The following is a 23,367-nucleotide window of genomic DNA, read 5'->3' on the forward strand; positions in this document are numbered from 1 at the left end:
TTGGCCCAGAAACCAGAAGGCATGTGGGAAGAGTTCTGATTGTTTCTTGTTACAGAGCTATTAAGACTATTTCTTTGGAGTCACTTTTGGTAGGTGGTGTGGTTTGATTTGCCACTTTATTAGTTATCTAATTTGTTGGCATTGTTATAATATTGTGTTATAATCTTTTCATGTCAAATTATTAGCAGTGTCCCATTCTCATTGCTGCTTACAATCAACTGTATGAGTCATCTGTTGTTTAAAATGTACTTTTATTGATTTCAGAGAGGATAGGAAAGGGAGACAGAAACATCGATGAGAATCATTGATGGGCTGCCTCCTGCACGACCCCCACTGGGGATCGAGCCCCCAACCTGGGCATGTGCCCTTGACCAGAATCGAACCCAGGACCCTTCAGTCCCCAGGCCAACTCTCTATCCACTGAGCCACACTGGCCAGGGCGAGTCATCTGTTTTTGTCTAGCTAAAGGTTTGTCACTTTCCCAGGAAACTACTTTTGTTTTTTTTATTTAATTTTTTAAAATTAAATTATCTTTGTACATATACCATTGCCCACCCCCTCCTATACATGCCCTCCCTCCCTAGAGGAAACTACTTTTGGTTATGTTGATTTTCTCAACTGAGTTTTCTATTTCACTTACCTCTGTTCTAGTATTTTCTATTTTCTTCTTGGCTTGTGTTTAGTTTATCCAATTTTTTTGGTATGTGATTATTCACAGTATTCTTTTGTAATCCTTCATATTTTTGCAAACTCGATAATAATTTCTCCATTTTCATTTTTGTAGGTGTATGTTTACAAGACTTAGCATTTTAAAAAAATATATATATTTTATTGATTTTGTACACAGAGGAAGGGAGAGATAGTTAGAAACATCGATGAGAGTCATCCATCAGCTGCCTCTCGCACACCCCCTACTGGGGATATGCCCGTAACCAAGGTACATGCCCTTGACCGGAATCGAACCTGGGACCCTTCAGTCTACAGGCCGATGCTCTATCCATTGAGCCAAACAGGTCTTGGCAAGACTTAGCATTTTTTATCATCTTTTCAAAGATATAACTTTTGGTTTTGTTGATTTTTCTCTCCCACTCCCATTTCCTATTTCATTTTCTTCATGCTAATCTTTGATCTGAGAGCTACTTGTCCTTCCTCTTGCTATCTTCTTTGTTCCATTATTAAAAAATGCATTATCTCATCTACATATATTTGTGACTTTCCTACATTTCATTATTCCTAATTTTATTCCATTGCCATTGGACAATGTTTAACTTCAACTTTCTTTAATTCCTTGAGATTTGTTTTGTGGTTTAACATATAGTCTATCCAGGAAAATGTTCTGTATGCACTTAAGAATATGTATTCTATTGTCAATTGGAGTGTTCTATAAATATATTAGGCTTGGCTTACAGGTCTGTTCAAGTAATCTTGGCTTACAGTTCTGTTGAAGTATTCTATTGATATTTTGTCTTGTTCTGTAATTAAAAATGGGGTATTAAAGACTATTGTTGAACTATGTCTTCAATTTTGGCAGTTTTGCTTATTGTATTTTTGGGCTCCATTGTTTGGTGCAACCGAAGGTCTGGCTCCAAACCTGCTCTGTTGTCTCCAGTTCAGGAACCTGCTGTGGGAGGTGGGCGGAGCACTGCCCCGAAGAGGGAGGAGGTGGTGGGAATGGAGATGGCCCCGATGGAAGGGAAGGCTGAGCAGGCCTTTCAGCACCGAATGCCCCTCGCACAGGCTCCCAGATGCTGCCACTTGGGAGGCTGCCTCTCCAGCCCTGCAATGCGCAGGGCCCAGAGCACACCGGGGCAGGGAAGGTCTTGCATCTGTGTTGTGCCAACCACTCAGCCCGGAAAGGACTGCTCTGCCTGCCCAGGGCCCCGGGCTCCTCCTCAGGGGCTCCTTCAGTTCTGCCGCTGCGGGGCCTGGCGGGGAACCCCAGCCAGCAGAGGAGGGCGATCCCAGAGTTAGGAAAACAAGTCTCTTTTAAAGAAAGCTTCAAACTGAAGATAGTTCCAAGCTACAGCTACTAAAGAGGGATGGGACTCATCAGAGGCAGGGGCCCTAGTGACCAGGAGCCCGGGGCGATCCCAGCGGGAGGGAAGGGTCCTGGGAGAGCCAGGGCAGAAAGACGCTGCCTCGGATGCATTTCCCGAGGCGTGGACAGAGTTGCTCAGGCCAAACTGAGGCCGTCGGAAGCGGGTGGCAGAGTATCCTGAAGCTTCCTGTTCCCTCTGCCAAGAACTGTCCCCAGCCGTCCCGGATGGAGCCAAGATGCCTTACGCACATCTCTGTAGAGTGTAGAGCAGTGTTTCCCAAACTTCTCTGTCTCAGAGCACTAGTTAGGTACACAATTTTACCTATATGTTCCCCAAAATTCTAGTTTAGCACTTCTTAGTTGGGATTCAGGAATCTGTATTTTAACAGCTCCACCAGGTGATTCTCATCATGAGAGAAGTTTGGGAAACACTGATGTAGAGGAATAGGATTTGTGATGACAAACAGGTGAGTCTTGTTAGCACCCAGTCACTCTTGGGCTCAGTGAGCACGAGTCTGGCCAGCAGAGGCCCTTGTGTTATGCAGATCTCTGCTTTCTGGCCAGGATGGCGTGAAGGCAGGGTGCTCTCCTACCACCGTTCGGGGTGCTCACAGCCACCCACTCCCCATTTACCGAAAGTTGCTCCCCGCTCCCACCACAGGGCTCCCGGGGGCTGGCTCGCTGTCCCAGGTGTGGGAATGGCAGTGCATGGCCGGGCCGGTCATCCAGGGCAGTGGCCAATGCAGCACAGAGGACGCCTGGCTTTGCTTGTCTTACTCTTTATTTATTGGTCCCACCAACGTGACCCTTCACCCAGGCCCACTGTTCCCACGCGCACCGGCGTGGAGCGCTTTCCCGCCACGCCTGTCCCACATCGTGACCGACTTATCTTCCCATTCCTTCTCCATTCTCCAGCATCTGAAGCCACCGTTGTCTCTGTGTGGGTCTGCGTAAAGGTTCCTTGGCAGGAGGACATGCATACGATCTTAATAAAGACAACACCACTCTGACACTAGGCAATGCATAGAAAAAAATACAGTACTCAGACATTGCAAATAAATACCCATATAGATGAAGTTATCATAAATGTAACATTTCTTATGAATCAGCACTGTAACAGAAGGTACAAAGAGGGTCCCTACAACTAGGAGTAAGAAATGCTCATTCCAGGAAACAGAACTCTTTCTATTCTTCCTACTTATTAGAATTTGTCCTGTATTTTGGAGGAGAGAGGACAATTGTTCTTCCTCTTTGAGTACCAATATGACCATACAACCTCACTTGGCAAACTAGCTTGCCAAGAAGTTTTATTTAGCAAGTTCTGTTTCCTGAAACTAACAGTGATTAGGTACACCAAGCAAGAGAATATATGACATCTTTTCTCACGTTTGCGAAGAATACTATGGCTAGCCCCTCTCCCCACCGCTTCCTTGCTGCCCGTGGCTCTTCGCAAACAGGGCACGGTCCTCACACCGCCTGCTTAGCTTGTCCCATAACGTCCGTTTGGTTCCTCAAGGCTTGTGTCCACTTTCATTGCTCAGCCCCTAAATCTGCAAGGGCCTGCACAGTAAAGAATCACTGACTAACAGAATTCTGTACAATTGCTGTTTTCTTCCCCTCAATGAAGATGCCCAGGTTCAGGTGTGAAGTGTACCCCCTTTCACACCTATTAGTCCACAACGGCCTTCAACATTCCCAACTAGCTCTTCACGGTCCATTTTAGAGAATAAACTAGGCTGGGACACCTCCCTTAACTGATGAAGGCACTACTGGCAATGATTACTAAGAAAAAGGTGTTGAAATAAAACACCCTAAAATTTGACGGCTGTAGAATTTTCTAAGTGTACCACAATTTGGCACAAAACCAGAGTAACAAAACAATTCCAATTTGGAATTTTACTGGTACAGTTGTATAAAATTCTGTTAATCAGTCATGCTTCACAACATCCTAAAACCCAGAAAATTCTGGAATTTGTAGGTAATACTACTCATTCAATAATTTATCTTTTTTTTCTCTCAAGTGCCTATAACTGTTTAACCAGAGCAAAGGTCAAGTTTTCTTCTTGTTACATTGAACTATTCCTAAGAATAATAATAATACAATATGAAAACCCCAGAATCAGAACACCCTGGATTTCTTAACGAGCATGGCGTTTGAAACTGTTAATTTCAAACATGAGCCACAATGCCGCATGAGCTAAAAGGCTGCTGGCCTGCAGTGTGGGTGTGAGCGAGCTCCCTGCAGTCGGAGCCGCACACTAGGACACTCTGTGCCACACGCTGACCCCAGGACAAGGCGACCACAGCATGAGACCATCTCTACGCAAGGGACTAAGGAAGCAAATGTTATACCAAAGTATCAAAGTGCACAGGCTGGTCAGTGAGAAGGAGCTTCTGTAACAGGAGCCCAGTGTGAGCGTTTCTAGCGGGATGATGGAGGCTCTGCCTAAGTGAGCCTGGAGGCCGCCGTCCCAGCAGGTTCTTCAAGCGCTTGTGCAAGAGCCTTTCCCAGCAGCGGCTGCAGCTTTCTGAACGTGAAAGCTCTTTCCTCTGCCATTAAACACTCAGCAATGCTATCTGCAGTGGCATATCCAAAAACGTTTCTAAGTGGACTTTAGGCTGCCCTTCCTTCCTCTGCGTGGGCCCACGGGAGGGGAGGGAAGGGGTTGCGGAGTGACAGGGCCGGCGCCGAGTTCTCCCGGCAGCTAATCTACAGCTGAAAACGGGAGAAAACAAGACAGCGTTAGAACACTCAGTCACTCGTCGGACGGCTGAAGCTCTTGCTGAGCTGAGTGCGCAGGCGCGTTAGTCAGCAGCAGAGAAGGCCTGCGTGTGTTAGGGAAGCCGCCAGCTCCCAGTGCTTTGTGAAGATTCCTTATCAGTACGGAGGGAAGCTGTGTGCCGGCTCAGCGAGGGGCGGCAGCAGCTGTGGAGCCCTAGCCCCAGTAGTCCTGCTTGCATAAGGTGGAGGGCCTGACCCTTCTCTAGTGGGAGGGGAAGAATCCAAAACAGCCATCCCCTCAGCAAAGCCACCCAGGACCAGGCCAGGCACACGAGGGAGCAGATGCCCAGCCCGCATCTCCCCACTCCCGTGGTTGGCAAAGCCCGGGTGGTCTGTGCAGCATGTGGAGCCGGGCGGGAACTGACACACGAGGGGACCAAGGGAAGAGTGGCGCTGGGGCAGGCAGCTGTGTGAGCGGGCAATGCCATCTGCCCCTGGGCCGGAGCGCCCTCAGGGAGAGGCCCCGTGGGTGAAAGGGAGAGAAACACTGGTAAGGTTCCGCTTCCGAACGGGGCCAGCCTCCGGTGTGGCAGCAGCTTCCTCTCCTGCCCGGCGCCAGCGGCAGTGACAGTGACTCGGGAGGACCTCAGCGAGTCCTGGGCCCACCCCGTCTCCTGTCCCACACTGGGCTGGGCCGGCTGGGGTTCCAGAATACTGTTTCTTAGGGCCTAAAGCCCCTGGGGAGGAAGGCCTGATTATGGGAAGCTGGGGACACCCTGATACAAAAGGATGGGCTTCCCCCAAGGAAGGGACTCTGGTCAGGCACTTGGGAAGATTTTCTCAGGGAAAACCCCAGGCTTCGGGCCTGCTGCTGTGTTACCTCGCAGGCCACCAGACCAGTGCGCCCATCTCAGAGAGAGGAGCCGAGGCTCTGAGCCGATCTCGGTGTGGCCGGGCGTGCCTCTGCTGCGTGCAGCTGGTGCTCGGCGCACACACATGCCTGGGCTGGAGGGCTTGGGGCTCAGGGCTGCGCTTTCTCTGGGGGAGAAAGTTGGTCCTTTAGTCCCGAATAGGATTTGCAGTGAGATGGTGTTCAGAGGCAGCAGCCGGAACTCTCAGAACCTCTGACATGCTCCCAGGTGCCGGCAACACAGCTGCCCTACACACATGCACATTTCATCGCAGCCGATGGCACCCAGGCCCTGGAAAGCCACAGTTTTTCAAGGACTCCTGGATCTGATCCCATCTCGACCCCTGCCCCTTCCCACAGGACAGCCGCTGCCATGAAGGGGGTCATACGTAGGGTGAGCTGCAGACGCCCAGCTGCACTGTCCGGTGGAAGGAAGCACCATCTCAGCCAAACCCTTCCCTCCGCGTTAGTCCCGGGAAGACCACCTAGCGCGCGGTCCCGCTGCTGCTGGGTTAGTGGAGATGAAGCAGATAGGTGGTGGCGACAGGTGAGCTGCGGTGGGTGGCCCGGAGGCCTAATCGCAGCAAACGTTATACTTCTCGCCGCAGAGCACCTGGGCAGTGAGCCCGGCACCCTCGGTCCTGTCGCTGGCACTGGCACAGGTGTGACTTACGCTTGGGGTGCTGGACTTGACTTTGGGGGTGGCCTTGGTACGGCCCCGCCGGGTCTGCTCATGGTCCAGCTCCAGCAGCTCCAACCGCTGGGTCAGCGCCAGCTTCTGCTGGATGGCCATGCGCAGCAGGGAGTTGAGCGTCTTCTTCTCATCCTCCGCGGCCGCCAGCTGCCGCTGCATCTCGTCCAGCTGTGTGATGTATTCGTCACACCTGTGGGGACACGGAGATGCGAGTGTGACTGAGGCCCGGGAGGGACTCCACAGAGCTGGTCTTCGCTGACGGCCTTCAGGTAACCCGGGGAAGATGGCTGGGGGCGGATGTCACCTGGCTCTCCGTGTGGGGTAAAGCCCGGGAAGGGACGTGGCTTGCTCCCACGTGAGCACGTGCACCCAGGAGGAGCTCGGGAAACCTGCACCCAGTGGCCAACCTGAGCCTGGGAGGCGCACGCGGGGAGCGAGCAGCCCTCCGGTCTGTCCCCGAGGAGGGAGCGGCCTGGGCAGAGGGCTGCCTCCACGCTCTCCTTCGCCGGAGCCCCGGCCACCAGGGAGTTGTTGCTCTCCGCTCCGAGACGGCAGCTTGTGAACGGGGAGGAAGCGAGTGTCCACATGCCGGTGCCGAGTGACCCCTCCTGCCCGCTCTGCCCAGGAGAGCACGCTTCCCAGGAGCCTGGTACCTTCCTTCCCTGTCTTCACCCTCCCTCTGGACAGCATGGTCACCCAGGACCCCAGGGGGAGGAAAAGCAGGCCCCGAGCTCATTGACAACCAATAACACAGGGAGCCTCTGACTCCTGACCCTGAGGGCATGCCTGGACCATCCTGGGGCTATGGCCTCTGACCAGGGTCTCCTGAAGCCGGCAGCAGATGGATGGCACCAGGCTGCTCCGGATGGCAGCAACACCAGGAAGCCATGACCTTCCCGAAATTGGGCCCCCCCACACACACAAATCTCTGCCAATCAGAAGGAGGGGGGATGGGCTGAGAAAGGCCTTGCTTCTTAATCCACAAACTTCCAGCCAAATTTGGGGGGCGGGGGGAGGAGGGGGCAACTCCTCATTTGTCAGTTACTGGCCCCAATCTCCCCACTAGGGACCTGTCCTCTTCAGCTTTTGCCTTCAGCTTCCTCATCCAACGTGAACACACACTATGCCCTCTGGGGTGTTCGCAAACCCAGGATGGCTCGTCCCGGGGAGCAGGTACCTGGTGGCGAACATGGCGCGCAATGAGGAGAAGGTGGCTGCATCCTCCTTCAGGGCCTTGAGTTCGTTGCGCAGCTTCATCATAGTCTCCGTCACCATGGCCTTCTCGTTCTCGTACTTGCTCTTCAGGTTGGCAAGGGCCACCTCGGCTGTCTGGGGGTCAGAGAGACACAGGTGGCGGGTGAGGCGTCTGCTATTTCATGGAGTGCCATAGCCAAGACCCCAACCTGTCTGGCCCCTCAGCACCCAGCTCCTCCCCATGGCACTGAGTCGAGGCTCTCCCACCTTCAGTAGCACAACCAACACGATCCATAGCCTGAGGCCTGAGCGGACCTGAGATGCAGGCCTCGGGGGCAGGGAGCGAGCGCACGCACCTGCTTGTTGGCCTTGAGCACGGTGCGCAGGGTGGTGATCTGCTCCCGCTTGGTGCTGAGCAGAGACTTGAGCTTGAGGATCTCCTCCATGAGCGCCTCCCGGTCCTTATCTGTGCCAGGGCCCAGCTCCTGGGAGGCCAGGCGCTGCCGCGACAGCTCCGTGGTGCGGTCCACCGCCGCCTGCAGGTGCCTGATCTGGTCACGGATGATGGCAATCAGGTTGTAGATGTTCATGGGCTCCCGGCGAGGGTCATTCAAGGGTGAGGGCAGTGAGAGGCTGCTGTCTCCAGCCCCACCCTCTGCAGCCAGTGGCCCCTTGGGCAGGACTGGTGAGCGGTGTCCGTGGGCTTCGGGACTGCAGTGGCCTGCGCCAGCTGGGCCCTCGCGGTAGTAGTCCAGCACGACACGGGTGGGCGTCTCGTTGTTGCACATGCACACGTGGTGGTATAGGCTGGCCAGCTCCTCACTGAAGGTCACCAGCTCATCCTGGGCCACACTCAGGCTGCCCTGAGTCTCACCCGCGACGTCACTGACCTTCTTCAGCTCTGTCTGCAGCCGGGCCAGCAGCTCGCGGTCCTGGCCGCTGGCCTTCTCCAGCAGAGACACCTTCTCGGCGAGCACCTGGCTCTCGGCCTCGTGGCGGCCCTTCTCCTCAGCATGCCGAGCCTCACTGGCCTCGTGTGCGCTGCGGAGGGCCTTCAGTTGCTCCCGAAGCTCGCCGGCCTCTGACAGGGCCACACGGTACTTGCAGGCCAGGATCTCAGGCCCATTGATGTCCACCTCGTAGTAGTCGCCATCCTCATGGCTGTCGCGCTCCTTCTCACTGTCCAGGGCTGTGCGTCGCTCCTTGCCAGCCTGCAGGCGCTGCAGAGCACTCAGGCTCTCGGTGAGGCGGCTCACCTCCTCCCGCTGCTCCGATAGGGCCCCTCGAGCCTGCTCCAGCTGCTTCTGTGCGTCCTGCAGGGTCGCTAGCAGGCCTGCCTTCTCCCGCTCCATCTGCAAAGGCACAGAGAGGGCCCGTCAACAGCCCCACCTGTCATGCTGCTGGCCTGGCACTGAGACAGGACAGGGTCTCCAGGCCTGGGCAGTCTTACTACATGCTGGTGTGCTAAGTGCTAAGTGCAGCACAGTGTTTTGCAGAAGCAGTGGTGAACAGGATGAGCTTGATAGGCACTCAGCCTGACAAACATCTGTGAAGAGAACACCAAGGTGTACTTGGCAGTGTGCTAAGCCATGGCTCAGCCTCCTTCCTGCAGGCAGCACCGTGGCTATGAATCCCCTTTACTTGCTGCAACTAAAAACTGCCTGTAACAACCACGCCTTGTTTTAGGGCACCTCGAGTGCAGACCCCTTGAGTTCAGTAACATGCCTACATGGGGTGCTGGAGTGGGGCCACTGTTGGTCCTCCCCTGCCTAGGCTTGGGGGGCCATGAAGGTCCCTCAGAGACATGGGCAAACTGCAGGTAAGACACTGGGGTTCTGTTCAGTCCAGGAGGAAACCCTCTGAGACATGTCCACAGGACAGAGAGGAAGGCTGCACGTGCACTGCAAGGGGCCACGAGAATACCTTGGCCAGCACACAGAATTCAACCCCATAACCAGGAACCCACCCCTCTGGGTACCTTTCACGCGTAATGCTGCAGTTGCACTTACACCACGGTGAAGGGGGGGGCAGAGGGAGGTGGCCCTCACCTGCACCACCGTCCCCCTCTCCGCCCACCTGCTCACCTGCACCAGCTGCTGCGTCAGCTTCTGGACCTCCGAGAGGTTGAGCTCACTGAGGAGGTCGGACACGAGGCCGGGGCAGGGCGGGGCCAGGCCGTCCTTGGTGGGCGTGGAGGTCTTGTTGTCCAGGGGCAGCTTGGCCAGGCAGCCGTGCTCAAAGCCGTTGGCCAGGGCCTCGGCGTCCTCGCTGAGCTTGAGGCCATCCAGAGAAACGTGCAGGTGGCTGGTGTAGAGGGAGTCGTTGATGCTCATGTAGTGCGACAGCTCCTTGCGCAGGCTGTTCTTCTGCTCCCGCTCCGTCTTCAGCGTCTCCAGCGCCTCCTCCAGCTGCCGCTCCGAGATCTCCTTGAGCCGGATGGCGTCCTCCAGCTGGCTGTTGAGGTACTCGGTCTCCTCCTCCAGACGCTTGATCTCATGCTTGAGGCCCTCAAACTCCACCTGGGAAAGAAGCCAATCTGTCTCAGCCAGTGATGAGAGGAAGCACCCAGGACAGTGTGCACAGGTGTGTGCAGAGCACCAGCCAGGGCTCAGAGCAGAGACCCATGGGAATCTAAACGTAATGGTTTAGATGACGTGATGGTTACCAAGTGTCTACTGACGTTGAGTGCTAAGCAGCTACTGCACATCAACAGTTTAAGGAACGTAAAATACGTGTCTGGATGTGTGCTGTGACCACTGATCCCAATGATACTTCAAAAACAGCCCGCAGTTCCCACGGAGGCAGGATGTGCTCAGCACACCCGCAGGCAGCCCGGGGAGGAGGAGGCGGATTCTACTGAAACTGCATGTGCAGATGGACGAGGAAGGAGCAGGCAGAAGCCTGTGCTGGACATGGGGGGTGGGAGATCAGGTCTATGCGTAACTTAACAAAACACTGCTAGTTATTATGCGAGATTTGAGAGAAATAGAAGGAACCCACTGAGAGGCAGTAGTGGGCGCTTCTTGGATGGCTGAGGCCAGAGGACAGTTCCTAAGATGGAGCTGGATTCCACTACATGCCGCCCAGGCTGGAGGCGAGGTCTCCCTTTCTTGGGGCCCCTGTGCAACTCGAGGCAGAGCTCTGTGCCGCGTTCTTGGGGAGAAGTGTGCTCTCTGCTGGCTTTTGCAAACACGGAGGTTCTGTTGTTGGGATAAGCACATGGCCCACACCCCCTCTGCAGAATTCCCACCGGGGGAGGAGGCCCCGCAGTGCCCACTGTGGAGCTGTGTCTACTGACAGGTGCCAGGATAGCACCGAGACCCTCGGGCCAGAACCACCTGGTTGGCCGGTCACAGGGGAAGATGAGCCTCCTCATCTCACCCATTGCTGAGTTACGAGGACAGATGATGGCTCGAACATCCCCACTGCTCCTCAAGGCAGGCCCTGGCTTTACCCAGAGGGTCCCTCGAGGCCGGGACCACAAAGGACCACAAGGCCGGCACCTGAGACAGCAGGAGGGATGTGCAGGCCAACACCTCCCAAGCACCCAGGGCACGGAACATCGGGCTTCCTGTCAGCACCTCGGAGGGGACTGGCTAAGCTGGATGCCCAGCATCTGAGAATTTTTGGTGTCACCTCTTCAGCAGCACCCGCACCCCCCATTTCTGCTGGCCAGGAGGCGAGGCCAGGCCGTGCTCAGCCAACACTGAAGCCAGAGGCCCTGTTCTTACGGCTGTGGGGGGCCCAGACCCTGCCCCACACTTCCTGTCAGCATTAGTGTGTGGCATTCTGACAACGCAAAAAGGCAGAGTGAGGGAGTGTGAGGGTGGCGGCCCATAGCTAACCCGGCCACCACTTACCTGGTTCTGCCTGAGCACAGACACCTGCTTCTGCAGGCTGATGTTCTCCTCCTCCAGCTCTGAGTAGTCCTGCAGCAGGCGGGCCTCCCGGAACTTGTATTCCTTGATGTCATCCCGCAGGCGGCCCCGCTGAAGCTCCACGTTCTGATTGATCTGCCGGGAGGAAGGCAGGTGTGCCCAGCTGGCCCTGCCACCCCTGGGACTTGGGGGGCTCAGTGCAGTCAGGCCAAGCGTGGCTGCCTGCAGGGGAGCAGGGGCCCCAGGCAGGGTGAGGGGTGAACAGGGAAGGGCTCTGACCCTTGATTTCTTCATCTGTAAAATGAATTACAGTGGTGTATCCTGTGGGAATAGCTCAGCAATTACCACCTGCCCTGGCAATGCTGCTCCTCAGCTGCACCCCGAGAAACGAAAGCACAGACTGAAGAGAAGCACATGAGGGCCAGCGTGGGTCAGGTGGCTAAGCGGTCATCCTGAGCAGTTTGATTCCAGGTCAGGGCACAGGCGAAGACTTGGGTTCAATCCCCAGTCGGGATGCGTGCAGGAGCCAACCGATCAATCTTTCTCTCTCCCCCCTGCCTCTCTCTAAAATCAATAAAAACATTTTAAAACATTCATACAATTGACACCATGCCACAACCCAAATGAAAACATTATCATGAGGAAAAGAATCCAGACATAAGAGGTCATGTATTGCATAATTGATTCCGCATAAATGAAATGTCCGGAAGAGGCAAATGCAGAGATGGATAGTAGATGACGCCAGAGGGTATCTGAGGCTTATAGAAGGTAGGGGGAGATCGGTTTGGGTGGGTGGATAGTGTCTGCTAATGGGGCTTCTTTCTGGAATGATGAAATGTTCTAAAACCGATTGCTGATGATACATAATCTGTGAATATACTAAAGCCCACTGACTTTAACACTTTAAGTGGGTGAGTTGTAAGGATGTAAATTCTCTCAACAAACCTGTTAGAAAATAGTTCCCGCCTCCAGATTGCCTGCAGGATTCAGGTGTCCTGCAGGGAGAGGCTGCGTGTACACCATATAACAGAACCTGTCCCTTGGCCCTCGACTCTGCGACATCCTGGGGTCAAATTTACGCTGAAGGATGTTTAGTAGTTCCCTGCCCCCTGCCCCCTGCCCCCCAAATGCAGGCCCTCCCTTGTGGAAGCAACAGAAATGGTCTCCAGACAGAGCCAGTGTCCCCTGGGACGTACTGACCCCAGACACACCGTCTCCCCTCCCTCCCCTGTCGCTCCAAGTGGCCTCCCTGTATATTGGCAAAGATCTGGTGCCCCAGGCAATGCCGCCGCCCCTGGGCCCTGGCACTGCAGGGCCCCCAGCTTGCTCGGCCTTCTCAATGTACAGGCCTCTCCGTGGAAACGGGGGTCGGGGGAGGGCCCTGGTGATGGCCTCCATGCACCCAGGGCAGACCCGATTCCAAAGCCCACACAGGCACACACACAGCAACGTGCACTATTGAATGAAGGGGATTGTAGCAGAGCAAAGAAAAGCCACAGGGGTCATCACGTACACTCCCACTGACAAAGGCTTTCCACCACGACCTCTAGCAAGTGGAAGGGCGCAGGCTCTGCAGAAGGGCCCTCAGGTGGGTGCCGGGAGTCAGCACCAGGGGCTGCTGGAGAACAGGCCCGGCCCAGAGCACAACTCCCGGCAAACAGGCAAAACGAAGCACGATGGCAGCATGAGGGCCGCTCCATTTACCTGGAGAGGCACTGGATCTCCATGCGCACGCAACCTCGTACTGGGCAGCACATGCGCGCGCGCACACACACACACACACACACACACACACACCATCTCCTGCACACACCCTCCATGACACATACATGTACACCGGCCATCTCACGCACTCACCCTCTGTCTCACACTCATACTTTCCGTGACATACACCCTCTGTCTCATGAGCACACCTGCCCCATCACGTGCACACCCTGGCTCACACGCATACCTTCCATGATATACACCCTCCGGCTCACACAGTACCCTCCATGACACACATGTACACTCTCCATCTAACACACACACCCTCCATAATACACACATGCATACCCTCCATCTCACACGCCACCCTACATAACACATATACACTCTCCATCTCACACGCACACCCTCCATGACACACACGTACACACCCTCCCCATCACTCCCACACACATCCCTCTCCCACACACATCTCGTTGGTCTGATTCTCTACGAGCCTCACCACCATCAGAATATGGGCTACGGCATGGCTTTGTGAGGAGGGCGGGGTGCTCCTCCCTGCAGGTCAGCCTTCCCCGGGCAGACAACACGTGTGGACAGCTGCCCGTTCAGTGTGAGGAGACTGGGGCAAGGGAAGCAAACTCTGTCCCTGTCAGTGGGCTTTGTTTAAAACTGAGCAACTCTGGGAGAAACCAAGATGGCGGCATAGGTAAACCCCTAACTGCAGCCTCACACAACAATTTCAAAAATACAACTAAAATACAAAATGGACATTATCCAGAACTACAGGAAAGTTGACTGACTGAAAATTCTACAACTAGAAGGAAAGAGAAAACCAGAAGGAAAACCAGAGGAGCTGTAAAAGCCTAAGGTATGGAGACACGGTGCGCATGTGGGGAGAGGATGGAGCCGGAGAGGAGGGGCGGCTGAGTGCCTGGCTGGCGTTCCCTAGCGGGAAGGAGACAAAAGCTCCGGACTGTGCTGAGCCCCACTTCCAACTGCACTGAACCCCACTGGGGCTCACTGGGGGAGAGAATAGACCAGGGGTCCTCAAACTTTTTAAAGTGGGGGCCAGATCACGGTCCCTCAGAGAGCTGGAGGGCCAGACTATATGAACTACTAATTCCTACTGTAACACCTCGGCTGCGCTCACTGCCCAAAAAACCTGGCGGGCCGGATCAGACTCCTCTGCGGGCCGCATGTGGCCCGCGGGCCGTAGTTTGAAGACGCCTGGAATAGACTGTCTGGTAATGGGCGAAACTCAAGGGTACCTTTCTCTCAGAGGTGCTTGCAGCGAGTACCGAAGGGCACTGACACTCAGGAACCTCACAGGACAGGGCTGACGGGAAGCCAAGGCTGTAGGCTCCACCCTGAAACTCCACCCCATCCAAGCTGAGCACAGAGGCTTTGCAATTTTCCAAGTCTAGTCTAATAAGGCTGTCTCCCAGCATAGACACAGCTGATCCTCACAGCCAATTGGCCTGGAGGTCAGTTCCTCACAGTGATACCAACAAATATCAAGACTTAACTACAACAAGGCTGTACACACAGTCCACAAAGGGGTGCACCAAGAGTGTCCACCTCAGGTAACTGGGAGACTGACCCACTGAACCATATAGGACACCTTAGCACACAAAGCCACCCTACCAACTCAGGGAAGCTGTGAAAATGCCGAGACAAGGAAACAGATCACAAACGAAAGAAAAGGATGACAAGCGACTGGATACAGAGTTCAAAACCACTGTTATAATGTTCTTTAAGAATTTCCTAGAAAAGGCTGATAAAATAAATGAGTCCTATGAGGATATGAAAAGGGATCAACTAGAAATAAAGAATACATTGTCTGAAATAAAAAATATTATACAGAGTCCTAAAAACAGAATGGAAGATTATAAGAATCAAGTCAATGATTTGGAACGCAAAGAGCCAGAGGACACTTCTCTGCAGAAGCAAGAAGAGAACAGAATCCGGAAAGTTGAAGATAGTATAAGAAACCTCTGGGACAATTTCAAACGAACCAACATCAGAATTATGGCGGGGGGGGGGGGGGGGGGGTCCCCAGAAGAAGAGAGAGAGCAAGACACCAAAAACATACTGGAAGAAAGTGACAGAAAACTTCCCCCACCTGGTGAAAGAATTAGACTTACAAGTCCAGGAAGCCAAAGAGGACCACACCAAGACATATCATAATTAAAATTCCAAGAGCAAAAGACAAAGAGAATATTAAAAACAGCAAGAGAAAAGCAGGTAGTTACCTATAAAGGAGCACCCATACGATTGTCAGCTGATTTCTCAACAGAAACCATGCAGGCCAGACGGGAATGGCAAGAAATATTCAAGGTGATGAATAACAAGAACCTACAGCCAAAATTACTCTACCCAGCAAAGCTATCACTCAGAATCAAAGGCTAGTTAAAGAGCTTCACAAATAAAAAAAAGCTAACGGAGTTCATCACCGCCAAACCAGAATTATATAAATTGCCGAAGGGGGTTATTTATTTATTTATTTATTTAATATATTTTATTGATTTCTTACAGAGAGGAAGGGAAAGGGATATAAAGTTAGAAACATCGATGGGAGAGAAACATTGATCAGCTACCTCCTGCACACCCCCCAATGGGGATGTGCCTGCAATCAAGGTACATTGCCTTGATTGGAATCGAACCTGGGACCCTTCAGTTCACAGGCAGACACTCTATCCACTGAGCCAAACCGGTTTCGGCTGAAGGGGGTTCTTTAGAAAGAGGAAAAAGATAAAGATAAAAATTATGAACAACAAATATGTAACTATCAACAAGTGAATCTAAAAACCAAGGGAATTAAAAAATCTGATGAACAATATTAACTGGTGAATATAATAGAATCAGAGGTATGGAAGGAGAGTGGACTGACGAAAAACGGAAGTAGGGGGTGCAGGAAGAGACTGAACATAAACTGTGCACCTATGAATGAGGACAATGGGTGGTGGGGAAAGGGCAGAGGGTGGGGTGGGAACCTGGTGGAGGGGAGCAATGGAGAGAAAAAAAAAATGAGGAACATTTGTAATAACATGAACAATAAAGATTAAAAAAAAAAAAAAAAAAAAGCCAAACCAAAAAAACAATAACTGAGCAACTCCCCTCAAGTGGACCCGGTGCTGCGCTGGATCCGCACGGCCTCCTTTACAGCCCCCTGCTCGTCATGGCGGGGGCGTCACACACCCAGAGGGCCGCCCACAGAAAGCGCAGGAACCAGCAGCCCGCTGGCGCAGAGCTGCACACCACCACCCAGCGCCAGGGCACGGTACTGCCCTAAAAGGAACCACACGGCCATTAGCGACCATGGGCCGGACGGGGTGTGGACCTGCCTGGCTCAGGACCTTCACTGGCCCCGTCTCCACGGGCACTGTGCTGGGGCTTGGCCAGCGAGGAACTCCCTGCAGCTGAAGCACCCCAGGCGACCCCCAAAGAAAGCCCCGGGTGGGGGAGGGACAGGGAGCATGTCGTGCTGCCGCAGAATCTGTCCCTGCAGCACGGCCTGGGTGCCGCCAGGGTGCCACTTGTGCGGGTGTCCCACAGCCTGAGTCCCAGCCCTGAGCCGGGGGGTGAGCACAGGAGAGGGGACCGCTGAGGAAGAGACAGGCACAGGGTGGCCACAGGACTGACATGCCGAGGCGGCCACCACCAGGCGGGAGACTCCACAGGGGCAGAGCCCTGCTGGCACCTTCATTTCAGACAGGAAATCGAAGAGCACAGCTTCTGTCTTTTAAGCTGTGTTCTGTGCCAACTTGTCAGGGAAAGCGAATACAGGCTTGCTACTAGGAGAGCAGCGCTGCTGTAACAAACACCTGGGCGTGGAAGTGACCATGGAGTCGGGATCTGAGGCTGGGCGTTCTGAGCATGACAGGAAGAGGCCACTGCCCCCGCATGGCTGCCACGCCTTGGGGAGCCTCTCAGAGCCTCGTCTCTGTTCTGAAGGCTGTGGCAGGGAAGCACTGGCTTTGTACACATCCATCCAAAGCACCTCCAACCGCTGTAGCCGCACCACAGGCAGCACCAGCTGCAAAACCAGTCTTCCCACCTCATCCGCCGAGGGACACCATGCCATGGCTCTGCTCTCCCGTCTCTCCTCCCTGGTCCCCTGGCTCTCTGCAGGCCGTGGCTGTGCGCCCGCCTCCTGCACACACAGCCTGCGGCGCGTGCTCCTGAGCACACAAGCAGGGCTTGCTTATCCTCTGCCAAAAGGTCTGATCAAACCTTCCCTTTCCTTGCTCAGTCACGCACCTGGCATGCAGGAGTGCCCAGACACGGGCAGCACCCAGCCAGGGCCACTGCAGAGGGGAAAAGAGGGACATGTCGGAACCTCACGAGCTCCCCAAAGGAGAGCTCCCCAAGTCTGCACCAGGACTGATAACACATACGGACCCGAAGGCTGTGGAGAGAAACTCGGAGGAACGGCCCATGTGGGAGTGCAGACTTGACTTTCCCAACTGGGAACTGGAGTAGGCGGTCCTGGGGCAGGGCCTGTGCGCTCTCCAGGACCCAGGCGCCGTGTCCTGCCTTGCTCCAAGGCAGACCTGCAGGTGGGCCTGTGAGCAGTGAGGCGAGGCACCACATGGCAGAGGGTGGCACCATTTGCTGAACCTGCAGGACTCACAGGCCCACACGTGGTTCCCATGGCAACCGGGCTTCCTCCCTCCACCATGTGTGTGGGCCCCTCCACTCTGGATGCCTGGCCATCACAGGCCCTGCATGCAGCTCGGTCCAGCTCCCTCTCTATGCTCCCTTCTCTGATGCTCCCTCCTGTCCTTGTCTCCTTGCTTCTCCAAACCCCCAACCTTATCTGTTCTGGGGCCTGGCACCTGCTGGTGCCTCTCACCCTGAAGCCACCTCCCTGATGGTCCCAGGATAGGCCAAGGAATGTGGTTCCACAAGAATATGGAAGATTCCAGAGCTCTGCTGTACACACTGCAGCCACAAGGCATGCACGATCAGGGGCACTTCATAAAAAGTAAGTGTAACCTATATATATAAAAGCCTAAGCAACCATCTGACCATTCAACCGTTACTATGATGCACACTGACCACCAGAGGACAGATACTCAACACACGGGCATGGAAACATGGAACAGACTGATGAATCGCCGAGGGAAGGGAGGGAGGGGAGAGCGGGAAGAGGGTAACCAAAGATCTTATCTGCATGTTAGAGACCCGCCAGCGGGGTCCCTCAGCGTGGCCTGTGGGGATCAGGCCTGTGGGTAGTCCGACACCGCCGAGGGGTCCTGGATTGCAAGAGGTCACAGCCCAGGCCAAGGAACCCCATTGGTGCCCCGGGCCTCTAGTAAACTAGAATTCATCTCCCAGGAAGTTCCTGTGCCGAGCTGAGAGCCAGGCTCTGAGGGAGCAGGATGGGGGAGCAGGCGCATCTGCCTGGTGCTGGGGGCAGCGTTCCCTGGACATCTGGGAAGGCGTGTGTTTTCATGGGCCATTTTAGAGCCTGGGAGTGGAGCAAGCCTACCCCATGCAGGCTGCCTAGGCAGGGCATCCCCCGCCCCCTGCAGACCCTCTCTCACCAACTCCCCGATCTCCTGGGATGGCACACCAGAGCACTTCAGGTCCTACTTCCTGGAGGAATGTGTGCTTCCTCATGGGGTTCGTTCCCTCAGGAACCACATCGGAGCCCACAGCTCCACCACCCCTGCAGGGCCCTACCCCTGCTAGTTCCTTCATACCCTCTTACCCCGGCTGTCTGCTGACATGACAGACCCCAACTTCTGTCCTCTGTTCTGGACCTAGGCATCTACCCCACAATGCAGTGTTCACCTGGTGCCCGGCCCTGCTGCTCCTGACCCGCCACACACCTCAGCTTGTGACCAGACGCCCTGCTTCTGTCCAGGTGCTCCTGGGGCCCAGAGGCCACCACAGAAGGAAACAAGCCCTTTCCTGGTGGTTCCTGGCCTGGAGTGGAGGGGACATCCCTGCCACTCACTCCTGGAGCTGAACTGGGCCCAGGACACAAAGGGCCCATCAGAAGAGCAATACCAGGGGGTAACGGCCTCCAGGACAGGAAGGCCATGGGGTAAGGACCCACCAGGACAGGAAGGCCAGGGGGGTAAGGACCCACCAGGACAGGAAGGCCAGGGGGTAAGGGCCCACCAGGACAGGAAGGCCAGGGGGTAAGGGCCCCCACTTGGTAGATGAGGCTGACCCCTCTCCCGACAGCAGTCGTGCTTCTCAAGGGCCATCCCCAGCATATACACAGGCCTGGCTCTGCCTCCAGCGGCTGCAGACCTGGACCCAAGCGTCTACCCACACAGCAGTGTTCACCTGGTGCCCGGGGCTGGCCTCCTGGGACTCTACTTCTCTTCCTAAAAAATGGAGACCAAGGCCACGTCCCAGGACAGAAGCTAGCTGGCCTGTCTACACACAGTTCAGAGGTCAGGACCCTAGGCTACAGGGTCCCCTGGGTTAGTGGGACACGCGGGACACAGACACCTAAGCCAGTTGTCACAAGGAGGATAGACAGACTGGTTCATCATCACTGGACATAGGTCAGGACTGGGCACCAGGGAACACAGATATACTCCTCATGAAAGGGGCATCACGTGGGGTGACCCACAAGGTCTGTGCAACTGGGTTATCCTGAAGCAGCTGCAGGTTGGTGTTCATTGGGGACAGTGCTTGGTGTTGTGTCCTCATGATCCAGGCTCCTTAGCCAGGCCTGAGCCCTGGCACAAACCCTGTGCAAGAGGGGTTTGGCCATGCCAGAGGCACAGAGGAGCTGGCACAGCAGCTCGGGAGCAGCGGCAGGGCCAGGACGGTAGGAGAGCCACAGTCTCCTCGGGCTGGGAGCAGGATCCGAATGGAGCCAGTAATGGAAGGCACTGACCAGGACTCGGTCCAAGCTGGTGGCCGGAGGGAGCTTCCTCCCCCACAGGAACCAGCGGCTCCCCATGGCCTGCACCACAGAGACTTCGGGGATACAGGGTGTGCCTCAGGAGAAAGGTGGCTGAGGGGGTGGGGAGCACTGACAGGGATAGCAGGGGTCCCGGGCCCACCAGACCTGTTCTTCTAACAGCCTGTGGGACCAGCTGCACTCACCTCCTGGCACCCAAAGCCAGGAGTGAGCAGGTCCCAGCATTCTCCGCACAGCCCAGGACAGGCGCCTCTGGAAGAGGGAAGAGGCAGAATGAACCGGCTGGGCCATTTCTCACCCTAACAGCCCCGCCCGCAACCCGGACCAGGGCAATCCTGTGGGAGGAAATGGGATCACACATTCCAGCTCCAGGCCCACAGGGTTGTCTGCCTCCAGGTCTAAGCCAAGCTCCTCCTAGGCTCACAGGCCGCAAAGCCCTCGGACCCAAACGAACCACAGGGGGAAGGGACGGTTCATTTGGGTCAGAGGTCATTGAGGTTGGCCCAAACTTTGCCAGTGTCCCCTCCCAATCCTGTGGGACCATCACGTCTAAGGTGTGAACCCTCATCTAGCTAGCACTCGGAGCCGTATGCCTGCCTGTCACTACCCTCCCAGGAAACAGAGGTGGGCCTCTCGGCAGCCAGACAAGCCCGTTGCTTGCCCTGAGCACCTGGCTCTGAGAGGCCACGGCCACGGGTATGGTTGCAGCTCACAGAGTCCCAGCTGACCTGCGTCCCTGTCCAGCTCTGTTTAGAGGTCAGTGGCCCGCCTTGCCCTATCAGGGTGGTGGTGGAGCTTAGTCCCGGTGTCATCTGCAGTGCCCCTTCTGACTTCTTCATCACAAGATGGCAGGGGCGCTCCATCCCACTTTCATCTGAGGAACGAGCTGCGCTGAGACCAGGATGCACAGCTCAAGCGGAGCCAGGACACTTACTGGCTGGACCACATGAGGCTGGAGCTGAGCAGGTGGGACAACTGGTGGTGTGGGCACCCCCCGCCCTGCCCCCGTGCACACCGGGGCTGCCTCCTCACGCAGGGAGCAGCCTGCCCGTGCCCAGCCCGAGGTACCTCCTTCAGCTCCTGTGCCACCGAGGCCAGGCGCTCGCCCTCCGACTGAGCGTTGGCGAGCACGTTGCGCAGCTGCTTCAGCTCCGTCTGCAGCTCCAGCACCTTGCGCTCGTAGTATTGCTCCTTGGAGGCCGACTCCTGGATCAGACTCTCCTCCCGGCTCTCACCATCCGCGGCCACCTTCCTGTGGTTTGTGTGCACCTGCCCAAATGCCTGCGGGGGAAGAGACACCGAGTAGGTCAGGCCAGCACTCCTGCAAGTGCAAGTGGAGCCAGACATGGGGTGGAGGGTGGGGAGCGGGGGTACTGACTGTGGATCTGTCCACTCATCCTGGGTAGACACCTATGCCCAAGGGGGCCAGGCCTGCATGAAGGGACCAGAGCATGAACCAGGACACTCAAAAGCAGCCAACAGGCCACCACATGTGCCTAATGTGAGAATCCACCTGCCTGCCCAGGACCTGGGCACAGAGCTGAAATTGTCTGACGGGAGAGGATGCCGCCACCCCAGACCCAGGGAAGAGCCCCCGGGGGTGAGACGAACTAGGCCGAGTGCTGTGCCGGCAGGCGCCTCCCATTGTGCCTGTCCTCCAGGCAAGTGGCAGGCCCAGGAAGTACCCCTACTTCTCCCTCCCGCCCTCCCATCCTGTACATCCCAGCAGGCAAAATGGAACCCCTACAGGCCAATGCTGTGTGCCCTCCCAGTGCCTGCTTTCCACAGGCTGCCCTATGCACACCTCAGGAGAGGGGGAGACCAGTCTCTTTGCAGGCGTCTTCAAACTACGGCCCGCGGGCCACATGCGGCCCGCAGAGGAGTCTGATCCGGCCCGTCAGGTTTTTTGGGCAGTGAGCGCAGCCGAGGTGTTACAGTAGGAATTAGTAGTTCATATAGTCCGGCCCTCCAGCTCTCTGAGGGACCGTGATCTGGCCCCCACTTTAAAAAGTTTGAGGACCCCTGCTTTACAGGGTTGAGTAGCAAGGAAATTAATGCCTTTATTTCAGGAGAGAAACAAGAACATTTCCACTCGTTTACTATAATCCAGGTTTAGGCTAACATGCCAATATGACCAGACAAATTATAATACTAAGTCCAGAAATTTAGTCCAAGAAGACAGTTGGGGAAGCAAAGTTATGTATAAGATGCTACTAGCAAGAGTGTTTCTAATAGAACAAATTAAAACATAGTGACTGGCCAGCCCTGTCTGGTTTGTCTCAGTGGCTAGAGCGTCGACCTGTGGACTGAAGGGTCCCAGGTTCAATTCTGGTCAAGGGCACATGCCCAGGTTGTGGGCTTCATCCCCAGTAGGGGGAATGCAGGAGGCAGCTGATCCATGATTCTCTCTCATCATTGATGTTTCTCTCTCTCTCCATTTCACTTTCTCTCTGATCAATAAAAAAATATATATTTAAAGAATAAAAGTTAAAAAAAAAGAAGTGACGGGCCAAATAAAGGAGGGTCTGGCTAGGGTTCCGGCTCACCCTCCGAGGGCAGGTCTTGCTTATTGTCTCCAGCCCTGGCACAGCCATTCGGTGAAGATACTGGTTTATTTTCAAACCAAGTTAGTCAGCCCTGTGATTTCTGTCATCCTCCTCCTCCCCCTTCCTTCCTCTCCCCACTCCTCCCTTTACTTCCCCCTCTCCCCCGATCCTGGTCAGGGAAAGCCCAGAGCACAAATCATGTCTATGCGGATCTGCCCCTTCCTGGGCTGCACACCAGCTTGGGCCTGCCAGAGCATTGGGCTCCAAGAAGTGCAGGAAGCATCAGTCAGCTATGGTGTCTCTCCAAACCTCCAGACAAGCCTACCTGGGCGAACAGAGCAGAACACACTTACGAATCTTAAGCCAAAATGCCAACATCTCACAAGGCATGGAGTCACCCCAGGGGCGCTCCAGAGGGGGAGAGGCACACACACTTGCAGCACCCAGGTCTGCCAGCTGCAGTCTGACCCTCAGCCTCAGCCCAGCTCCCACTCCCGCTCCTGCTGGGGGGCCTCGGAGCACCCAGGCAGCCTTTCCAAGGTCATGGAGACGGAGACTTATCCCACCTGCCAGGACGAGGCTGTGGCAGGGACTGATCTACTTCGTGTGTGGAGAAACTAAATCTAACTGGGAAGTCGATGTGACTAAGCAATGGTTTTCCAAGTGAGAGGCAGGCACAGATGACAGTCCCGGCCCCTCCCAGAACGAACTCCAGCCACAGAACAGAACGAGAGCAGGAGGCATCGCGGGAAGTCTGTGGCCAGGCAAGGCAGGCAGCAGGCCTGT

At 55.3% G+C, this 23,367-nt stretch overlaps 1 protein-coding gene across 5 annotated transcripts in view; it reads right to left on the reverse strand.

Moving 5' to 3' along the window:
* Window positions 1-1,076: 1,076 nt before the first annotated feature.
* The window catches only part of BICD2 (BICD cargo adaptor 2), a 58,961-nt gene continuing 36,670 nt past the window's right edge, over window positions 1,077-23,367 (reverse strand). Inside the window, exons 2-8 of one of the 5 annotated variants that reach the window (XM_036420123.2) lie at window positions 21,104-21,316; window positions 11,419-11,571; window positions 9,643-10,077; window positions 7,915-8,910; window positions 7,542-7,693; window positions 6,344-6,554; window positions 1,077-1,472 (exon numbers count right to left, since the gene is read on the reverse strand). In XM_036420123.2, the coding sequence (XP_036276016.1) occupies window positions 1,452-1,472; window positions 6,344-6,554; window positions 7,542-7,693; window positions 7,915-8,910; window positions 9,643-10,077; window positions 11,419-11,571; window positions 21,104-21,316 (2,181 nt within the window). In that variant the 3' untranslated portion in view covers window positions 1,077-1,451. Of the gene's footprint in view, window positions 1,473-2,806; window positions 4,755-5,464; window positions 6,555-7,541; window positions 7,694-7,914; window positions 8,911-9,642; window positions 10,078-11,418; window positions 11,572-21,103; window positions 21,317-23,367 lie in introns of those variants that run through there. The other 4 variants (XM_036420124.2, XM_036420121.2, XM_036420125.2 and 1 more) reach the window with 4 other exon arrangements.

Source organism: Pipistrellus kuhlii, unplaced genomic scaffold, assembly GCF_014108245.1.
Source record: "Pipistrellus kuhlii isolate mPipKuh1 unplaced genomic scaffold, mPipKuh1.p scaffold_m20_p_62, whole genome shotgun sequence".
In the NCBI taxonomy this organism is placed as follows: domain Eukaryota; kingdom Metazoa; phylum Chordata; class Mammalia; order Chiroptera; family Vespertilionidae; genus Pipistrellus; species Pipistrellus kuhlii.